Raw genomic sequence first — 10,776 nt, forward strand, 5'->3', positions numbered from 1 at the left:
ACAGATGACGACGGCCACCAAGTGATGACAACGTAGATCAGCTAAAAACATTTCATACCAATATAATAACACTGCTTCGTTATGAAGTAAATTGTATATTCATATTCATATGTTGATATTTCGATATTCGAGACTTTATATCAAGTAAGGCAAAGAAATTGGTTTTATTCTAGTAGCTAAAGGCGGCTTAGTTTCTCATAATTCACCAAAGGATGGAAAGGGAACGGATAATTATAGTAAAACGAAAGAATTACACCGGCGTACAACTAAAATTTATGCAAAAACAGAAATCTATTATCTATACCTGACCTAAACACACTCAACCATTATACGATAATTTTCAGTGCTATTTTTTCCGTTTGTAACTGGACGTTTTCAGGTTATGACGACCAGTGTAAGACGAAATCATGGGCTCCCGTCTTTACGAGTTGTATAATACAGGGACGTCAAAGGCGATTAAAGTGATTTGCAACGTAACGTTACGAAATGATGGAAGTATTTTTCCACACTATTGGAAGATTGACCATAAAATGGAAGAAATTGATGGTTAAACTCGACTGCCCTTAATGAATCTCAGAGATATCTTACACTCGTGAGAGGAATTAATCCCCTTTTCCCTCATTCCGAAATAAAATTAAAGAAAGATTTGAGAGTTTTCACTCCGCAATGGAAAACTTTTCCTCTGTGATCGAACTTGATATAAGTTAATACTAAATAATGTTATTTCAATCTAAGCAAATTAGATCACTAAAATATCTTGCATGCATCAACTGTAGCTTGGCAATAGAGTATTACAAAACATTTATGACAACCCGTTATCTCCACATTACAATGCAATATGAAGCTGGTTATATAACTTCACATTCCTCATTCAAAATATGATTAAAGGTAAACGATCTGAATAGAAGTGGTATTATAAATTTTATACAAGCACTCGACATCTTTTTGATATGCATGCATATCTGTTGCGGTTGAATACACATTAAAACGTTCTAAGGTAGAAAACATTATTGTATGGATAATAAATGTTGCACACTTACACCACATTAAAGAAATCGATTGAAAATACAATATTTTAACATGAATGTATGAAGGTGCGCACAGTTTGTGTCAACTTGTGTTTTCACATGATGTAATATAGTAAGACATGTAAATATACTACACGTCTTCATGTAAAAATGAATGGTTGGCACATCGAAGAAAAGAAATCTAGAAGGGAACTAAGGTAAGCAGACAGATTTTCTACTGTCATAAATAATACTCTATTTGGTAACGTGAAAGGTTGCCTTTATATAAACACTGTTGCTTTTTTCATAGATAGGTAAACAGGGGTCTACACAATAATTGTTTGGTGTGAACCATGTAGAAGGCTAGACGTAACTCCCTTGAATGTTGGAAAACACCGTTGTTTTTGGGTCGTTCTTATATAATCATTTCCATACCTATCAGTCGGAATATTTTGGGTTAAATTTGTGTCACGCTATCGTGTCCATTGTTTACACTTTGTTCTTCATAGAATGTTGACGAAGCTAAGAAAAATCACGTTGGAAATTAAACTGACTGCAGTTGGTTGACAAGTTTTAAATATGTTCAAATGACAGGTTGTGAACTATTCATTTTTCAAACTTTAAGCTGTCTATATATATTTTTGGCTAGGTTAGATTCTTTTTTCCTTGGAAGAAATTAGTGCCGTATACAAGTTCTCTCCACATTTCTCGGTCCTGTGCTGATGTTGCTGCCTCAACCCCACGCTGCTTCTTTTTCTTTCTACAGTTCTCCGCCGGTTTTTTTTTTTTGCCCCTTTACTTTTCTTTTCCCTCTAGTGTCCATGTCAGGGCAATTCTTACATGTGGGCTGTTGCTGAGAACATGGCCTAACCATTTCCAACCTTTGATCTTTACTTGAAGGCTGATGATTTCAACTTTTGCCATGTATATTTTTGTCACCTTCAATATGGTTTATCTGTATCTGTACAAATAAGGAACTATCAATCTTGTATTTTTAACATTGTTTCTTAATATCCAGGTGAAATAAAATCGATAGAAACATGTCAGATTCCTTGACAACACAATTATCTCAATTATACATCGTTTCTGCTAGTGGTTTGCGGTCACGGTAAAACTAATTTCTCGTGAGAATTAGTCAATTGAATGGTTGACTATTGTGTCTTACATAAAAACGTAATGAAAAATTGTCTATATGTGTAAGAAAAAGATTGTTCGCCTACAATAACATTATAAATAGCACATAATTTATTAATACAGTAACTACAATTGTATGAAAAATGAATACTGGAATTTAAATTTAAAAAAAAATATTTTAAGCTTATTTAAGGGAGTGCAAGTATTTGCTGTACAAAGAAATGATGCATATATAAACTTAATAAGCATGCATATTTCGCAAATGCATAAAAATATGAGTTTACGACATTTGACGAAGACGGAGTTTCGCCCGTTTTTAATAGTAGTAATCCATGGGCTGGAAGGGTCCACCATGCATCCCCCACTTATCGTCGTCATGGTAATTTTCAAGTACCTTTATACCTCCAATTACCGAATCAATTTGTCTCCAAAGAATATTCTCGGATATAGGTGACTGACAATATTTACCACTAACTAATACAAGTCATTTTACCCAGTTTGTATTTTAGAATGCAGACGAAGTATTCTGCGTTTTTTTTCTATAAGTAAGTGTTAGAAATACAAAATGTACTGAAATTACAGGTATATCTTAGTTACTATGCTCTTTTAATGACAGAGAAAAGACACAAAATGAAAAATTGTTAAGAAAAGAAGTCATGAAAACGAACAAAGGGGAACGAAGGTATATAAGAATGATAATATCAAGATAATCTTCACATCACTTTTCATGTGCACACTTCCAAATTCACGCTCGGACCTTTTGAAAGAAAGGAAGTTTGATAGTGACCTTCTAGGCCAGGAAAATCATTTTGGAATTTTACCTGTTTTTAATCTCATTTATTCCTGCACCTTATTATTCTACAGTAGTTACTTACTAGCTCTTTTTATGTTACCAATCAATACACATTGGTTAATTAATTAATTGACTATATCCAATTATGTATAATGAAAAATTATTTCAGCTGTTATTTTCCTCATTGAAGTCTTTTAATACCGTATATCCAATTTTAAAGATAGTTCAGCTGTCACACATTATACCAATTTACTACTGAGAGCTCACGGCACCATCTTAGTTTTAATATATTATAAAGAAATCAATACTGGCCCATCGTATTGTTTTTAGTTTGCAGCTATTGTCGTTTTCATGTACAGCTATATAACTGATACGTCTGTTTTGCAAGGTAAGGCAAACTCTAAATAATCTTGGCTTAATTCTGGTTGACACGTGTATAAGAAATGTATTATAAATCTAGAAAAAAAAGGAGAAAAATGTTTATAGCTGTACAAAAATCTATTCGTTTGTGGTAGAAAACGACGTAAAAACAACAAAATAGTAGTTCCATTTCAGAACGTACTTTCATTTAGAAGTTTTAAGAAAATTTTAGTTCGAACAACTTAATTACTGCTTTGCATAAAATGGATTTTGATTTCTTTCTTACTTTCAAGGGTGATAGACTGTTATTAGGTTGGTAATTTTATATTTTAGAAAAATATACTAATCAGTGTTAACATTTATTCTAAAAAAAATGCACACATTGTAGGAAAAATTAATTGCATTTACATAGTTCCTCCCTTTATATACATTCTTCATGCAAGTTGTTCCCCAAAAATATTACAAAAACGGTTCACAAGGATTTCATGTAAAACGAAAAGTTTCTTACACATGTCGATACTGGAAATTAGATTTCTTCCCTTCATGCGAGAAATTCCTCGTATTTCTACTCAGTCGTCTTTTGCACGACTGGAAACTCGAACAGGAGACGGAATATCTCAACACTCTTGTTAGAAATCACAGATCTCGTTCTCAGCAGATTATTGGTTCGAATTTGATTGTACTTTTAAGCTGGGCTGTGCTCTTCATGTTTAACGTTATTAACACAAAGAGCACAACCAAACAGAATCTTTTATCGCGCTTCAAACTTCATCTTAGATGTGTCAATTTTCAATTTTAAAAGAATCGGCAAGCCTTGCATATGTGATGTGTATAATTATCTTGTTACTGACATATTCCGGTATCCTGACCGGGACATATCAATATCACATATGTCAGTATGATAAATAACTGTATAACAGCGCACTGATTGACTTTAAAGAAAACGGATTATTTTTTAACATCATGAAGGCGAATTAGTAAAATAAATAATATAAATACCCCAGATAATGCAAATCAAGCGCTTCGTGATACTTTTTTTCCAATTTAACTATTTATTACATACATTTCATTTTAATTTTTAAATAAAAATAGTGCTAGATATTATAGATTATAACATGGCAGTTTTCATATCACACCTATTATCAGCCCTAGGTCATGATATTGACCGTGGGCTGATATGAAAAATGTCATGTTATGATCTTTTTATCATATACTTCAATATTGGTGTTTCATATAGTTCCCTTTGCACTCTCTTTATCAGACGGAGGCATGTGATATCAATTTAACTGAAAAGTTTTGTTTTTTTTCAAAATGTACTGCACACACATTCACTCCATAAACATTTATTTTTATTTCTGTCATCTTGATTAACTGATGCGATCGACCGACAACAAAACAATTATTATTTCATGTGTAGGTTGGGGGAGGGAGTAAATATTTTGACAAAGATAAATGAGCGACTGGGAAGTCCTAAACTGCGACGATGATGAGGACAGAGGTATAAATTTTAGACTTTATGTGGTTGCACTATAACTTATCAGTTTTATGACCAGTTTCAGATCAATAAAAGAAATTTTTAACAATTACCTGCACCAAAAAGTCCTTTTCATAAAGCAAATTTATCTCGTCTGTAGTGAAAGGATCTGAACGTCTCTTTTTGGCCCCCATGTCCATAGATTTCAACTCTTTCATTTTGGCAGATAACACCTCTCTGGAGTGATGGAAATCTGTATCTGTGATAATGTTTATGTTCCGTTTTTCCATTATAAATCTAGAAAAACTACTTTGAAATGACTTGATTGAGGTAGGCTTATATGCTGTGCCATCATCTTTGGTGATTTTCATGAAAAATCGGGCCAGCACTTTGTTAAACTCCACAGCGGGTATGTCCTCTACATTACGTAAATCGTTGTTCCTTCTCATCCATTTTGTCAAAATGTTCATATCACTCAAAGTTTTTTTGTTGGTATTGGCATTTTTAAGTGAATTTATGTAGTCCTGCGTTTCGTCTTCGCTGTCGTCTGCCATGTTTTGATTCTGGGCGATAATAGATTTCTAATCGATAACGGAACAGTACGTGGCGCGATTACAGAATTAGGGGTGTGATAACAACCGGAAACGTTTGGTATGAACCGGAAGCGTGTGATATAACAATGTCATGTCACACGGCTGAGGCAATTCGGAGATTTAAGGGAAAATATATAAATTTGTTCATGTTATTGTCACATTATCATAGAGTAAAATTTTGGCATTATTTTCTATAAGTGTATGATGGATAAATCTATCCATTATGGTCTTTAAGTATGTTTACATGTATCTTCATGCTCCTCTTATATAATTTTTATAGTTTTAAAAGGATTGTTTAATGAAACCATCGACCTGCTCGACATATCATGGTTTTTTCCTCGTTTCAATGGTCATTTGTTCCTAACTGAAAATCCTCGCATATACATCTCTCTGTATCAATCGAACATATAGAAATATGTTTATGCATTTACTTTCAGGTGCAGCCAATTTTCGATCGAAATAGCTATTTGTTGTAAAATGGAGGAATTGTAGCTTTAAATTAAAAATGCAAGACATAGTGCGGTCTGACAGTCGTAGAAATCGAGATTTGCTTGAAGTTGTAATACAGAAAAATGAAGAAAAAGCTAACGATGATACACGCCATCGCTTGCCTGGAATCTTGTCGAAGGGTTCGGAGGAAAATAGTGGACCGTCAAGTTACACTTCAAAACGAAGTACAACTTACTCTAGAGAACGATTCAACAATGAACCCGATGATGGTCCTCGCATTAGACAAAAGGAACCTTATGTTCATAAGATGATAAATAGTCTTGGACTTCTTTGTATTGCCAATTTAGTAATGACCTTTATTACATTACAAGTTATAATAACAATATCAGAATTCGATGTCGGTCATCCACGGAATACATCTATACTGACGTCACAAAAGTCTTATGGCGACCTCCTGGAAGTAACGTCAGCATTTGCCTCATTTGTATTTGGGCTTGACATGTGTTCAATGATGATTTGTTGTATGCAGTTTTATTTTTCATCAAAAATACTCACTGTTCAAGATGGCAGAGAACGGTAAAATATATTTATCATTATATATTAATTTTATATGCATCTTTCAAATGACCTACTGCTTGACACATGTATAAGAATTTGATTCTTACATTTGTCAAATTTATGACAAGTATATACCAATATAGTTGTACAATGTACACTCCTTGAAACGTTTACGTCTCCCATTTTAGCGTTCGTGCATCGTGCGTTTAAACGCACGCTAGTAGCGTTCGTCTATCGTGCGTTTAAACACACGCTGGGAGCGTTCGTTTACGTGCGTTTAAATGCACGATAGAAGCGTTCGTTTATCGTGCGTTTGGTGAGCGTTTAGCGTGCGTTTAGGTATCGTGCGTTTGTTTGTTTTGTTTGTTGGGGTTTAACGTCCGAGCAGCAATATTTCAGCTATATTCAGACGATGAACATGAAATTGATGATAAAATGAACATAAAATAATGATGAAATGAAAAAGGGATGGGACACATGGACAATGGGGTCGACAAATTTTGATTGCCACTGGAAATAGGGAGAGATGGGTAGGGTCGGGCAATTTAGCCTCCTATGGTACCTACTCCGGGAGAATACCACAGTAGGGTTCTTTAATGTGCGAGGAACGTGGCATCTTTCCCCAACACGGTGCACCACTATGGTTTACGGTCAGGTTTTCCGTATTATAGCCTGACAACCCCAGCATGTAACACGCCAGGGGTACCCTATTTCCACCACCTGGGGCACACATCCCAGTTGCTCTGTGGGCAGAGCGCCCTAGCCCCCGGCTAGGGTTCTAAGCACTATTTAGTCGCTTTTTACGACAAGCTTAGCGCTGCTGCAGGCCTATTCTTTTAACACCCGGACCTGCACGGGGATGGTATCGTGCGTGCGGGAAACCTAAACGTCTCAAGGAGTGTAAGCATATCCCACGATTCTATTTATTCAGGGGAGAATGTAGGAATATACATTTGTAAGTACACAACTAACTTGTTTTTATGGATGATGCTTCTTTTTCGTAGATAATTGTAAGTCTGTTATTTTAAAGACACAAGTATATAATTACTTGAAATATTGTACATGTGATGTGTTACTGATACTATTTCTTTTCTTTCGTTTACAACTTAGCCTCTTTTTATTGTAAATTCGACAAATCTTTTCCCCCGCCTACAGGTATACCTAAACCCAATTTTTGTTGAATCCTGAAATTTTATTTGTTAAACTTCACAACATCGGTTGTGTTTCTTTTACTTTATTTACTATGACAGACCCTACATATTTCCTTCTAATACTAGTGAAATGTTTGAATTTGAATTTCAGGGCTGCCAAATATTTAGCAGATTGTTCGAGTAGTAGATTTATAGCAGTATTAGGGTTCTTCATTTCCATTCCAGCCTTTCTCATTAGTAAGTTTCGTCAACCAGTTGCAACTCGAACAGTTGTTTGTTCAAAGAAAGACAACTCAAACTACGATTCGTCATTAAACAAGCGGGGTATTGAATATTTATTTCACAAACAAAACGAACATCGCTCATTTCAAGCATGTTAAACAAACATCAATATGTGTGATTATACAAAACTATAGCTTGTACAAATGCTACTAATTCTTAATAAGGAGGTATAAACAAGTGTTATGAATGCTTAAGGTGCTATTTTATGAGGCATAATCTCGAAACATAATCTTGTTGTTTATGCTTAATTTGTTATGAATTTGTTATGTTCCCTATTTTACATTAGAGCTCGACCTCTTTTGTATTGAATTTTATCGTGCCTTTTTTATGTGTGTATTTTGGTGTCTATATTTGCTGGAGTTAGGGGGTTGTGTCCATCAAACTACTTCTTTTACGCCTAACACAAGAAATGGATATCTAGTTTTTTTGTAAGACTTTAACTGTCTTTTTACAGTCTGGTATGGTTGCTGTCTGTTTGACACAATTCCCGTTTCAACTTCACTAAAATTACTGTTTAGATCGATCATATTATGAGAGTAAAAGCTATTTAAAATTACATCTGATCTATACAGCAATTAGGTAGTTTTTTGTTCAATTTTACTCTCGGATATTTACCTTCGTTTAATTTAGCTGAAGCAACTTAAGATCTTCTATGGAGTATATTTCTGTCTTTCTATATTCCCCCACTGCTCAATTCCAATTAACTATCTCCCCACTACGGATTTTTCATTTAATGGAATAAATTGACATCGTCGGTTTTAAACTGTAACCAACAATGCACCGTGTCGTTACCTAATAAAACACCATTGTTTACGTTCCACCCATCTCATTCAACCCTTCCACATTCACTATTGCCACAAAGTTTAAACTACAAATTATTAATTTTATGCAATCAATTAACTTAATATACAATTGATAGGTTTATTCCTCGAATGCCAACATCCTTTGATCTACCGATAATTTACCTGTAAAATTTTGTTGGTGTTCAAGGAATAGGTGTCAGTGGTTATCACAACAAAGGTGCATGCTTATCAAAACATTCATATTATTTAACAGATAAGTAAATTACAGGTGACTTATTTCAGTTCATATTTATTCCAGTTGTTAATTTTTTTCCCCTTTTCTTTTTGCGGTTTCTTCACAAAATCATACATGTATATGTATAGCACAATATAAGACTTGAATTATTTTTGTATAGTCCAATAACTTGAAAATGTTTCAATCTATCATTCTACTTTATGTATGAATACTAATACTAGAATAGTTACTAAGTATGAGGTTTTTGTTCAGTTAAATAAAATATTTGTAATTGCAACACAATGTAGAAGATCCGTTTTTGCATTAAGTGGTTTAAGGACTATACTCTTATTACTATAATTTAAAATCACATGAGGCATGAAAAGTAGAAAAAAAATATATTCATATTAATTAGTTTAAACTTTAGAATAATAAAGAATGAAATAAATCATCAATATAAAGTTCAGAGTTTGAAATCATGTTTATTGATGTTAAATTTCTGAATTTCTTTAATATTTTTGTGTATAGTTTATACATTTCTTAGAATAAAAGATTAAATTATATTAAAATTTTATTGTATTTTTACTACTTTTTAATTATTCAATTTTATTATATTCTTACACATTTTTAAAAATCGTTTTTTTTCCATATAAAAAAGATACAAAATGTTACCAACTTCACTAAATAATTTCAACGGTTAAATATTTATCAAAACATTTTAATTGTTATAAAAACAAATATTGTTATAATATAACATAAACATCTATTGAAATATTTTTGTTGGCATTCGAGGAATAGGTAACATACAAAATGTTGGCATTCGAGGAAGACACCAATTGATAATATATTTAACTTTAATTAATAATTAAATAGCTTTGTTAAAAGTGCCAAAACAATACCCATTTCTTATTTCCACATAACCACGCGATAGTTATGCTCTATATGTGAACCACCATATGTATTGAAATGCGTTCTTTGTTCAATTTTATGACACAAAAGTAATCCGCATATTAAAGAAAAGTTAATAACGTTCCTTGTCTTGGTGTATCAAATCATTTTATTTTTTACTTGCAGCTATCATATGTTACGTGTTGATGAAAATGCGATCAACCCCTGCTATAACTACGGCTGTCATTCTTACAATTGCCGTGGTTATTTGTGCTGTTAGTATTTTTCAAAATGTATACCATTGGCAGGACGAGATAAGCCAGGCAAATGACGGACTTCCTGTGCATGTAGATTCTGGGCGGACCTCAACAAGAAAACGATCCAAAATCGAATTAAATACATTGGTTTAATATAATTCACCTCATGTATATGTATATGTATATATCAGATTAATCTGAGCGAGAAGAATTTAGATGATGCTTAATGTTTTATATAAACAATGGCTGTTGAAGCATCAAACTGGGCGAGAGGAGTATAGATGATGCAGAATGTTTTTTTGTATGACCCATGGTTGTTGAAGCATGAAAAACAATGTTTTATTTTAGTGGATTCTTGCAATTACCGATCTAGAGTCGGGTCTTGTCGCTCCTTGTTTGACAGTTTGAGTTCGTTGTTTCATTTATTCAATATTTAAACATTTTGATATGTTCTATGAATACGTTTTACACCTTGAAGATCTCTTTTGCTTTGTTTTATACCAATACATTTTCTAAACTATTATATATATTTTAGATTGTACCATGAATTTGAATGTGTACTGCAATGGTGGTCTGGATAGTGGTCTATACACTTACACACATAGTATCAAAATGTATTAACATGGAATTTTTTTTCAGGAACCTTAATTTTTATGATTTTCCTATTGTTATCTGGAAGTTTGTTAAAGATTTTTACCATGATAAAATACGGATGTTTGTGGTATAATTTGACCAAATGTTTGGAATCGTATTAACGAAAAAAAAAAAATAAACAGATAGGATGGAAGTATATAGACAATACCAAAAACAAA

General features: G+C 33.1%; 2 protein-coding genes across 3 annotated transcripts; one reads left to right on the forward strand and one right to left on the reverse strand.

Moving 5' to 3' along the window:
- Nucleotides 1-998: 998 nt before the first annotated feature.
- LOC148622245 (uncharacterized) lies at nt 999-10,737 on the forward strand. Its single transcript, XM_088571956.1, has 4 exons — nt 999-1,225; nt 5,799-6,387; nt 7,672-7,757; nt 9,894-10,737. The coding sequence occupies exons 2-4, from the start codon at nt 5,867-5,869 to the stop codon at nt 10,115-10,117; spliced, it is 831 nt and encodes a 276-aa protein (XP_088428082.1). The 5' UTR covers nt 999-1,225; nt 5,799-5,866; the 3' UTR covers nt 10,118-10,737.
- LOC148622246 (uncharacterized protein KIAA1958-like) lies at nt 1,221-5,436 on the reverse strand. Of its 2 annotated transcripts, none has more exons than XM_088571958.1 (2): nt 4,882-5,434; nt 1,221-1,968 (listed from the first exon to the last, which is right to left on the reverse strand). In XM_088571958.1, exons 1-2 carry the CDS (start codon nt 5,320-5,322, stop codon nt 1,918-1,920), a joined length of 492 nt encoding a protein of 163 aa, XP_088428084.1. In that variant the 5' UTR covers nt 5,323-5,434; the 3' UTR covers nt 1,221-1,917. The 2 variants fall into 2 exon arrangements, with proteins under 2 accessions (XP_088428084.1, XP_088428083.1); XM_088571957.1 differs by lacking the exon at nt 1,221-1,968 and adding an exon at nt 2,298-3,390 and having other exon boundaries at nt 4,882-5,436.
- Nucleotides 10,738-10,776: the final 39 nt, after the last annotated feature.

The sequence above is a fragment of the Perna viridis genome, chromosome 3 (genome assembly GCF_037379345.1).
Source record: "Perna viridis isolate PV_CMFRI_1.1 ecotype Kerala chromosome 3, ASM3737934v1, whole genome shotgun sequence".
In the NCBI taxonomy this organism is placed as follows: Eukaryota; Metazoa; Mollusca; class Bivalvia; order Mytilida; family Mytilidae; genus Perna; species Perna viridis.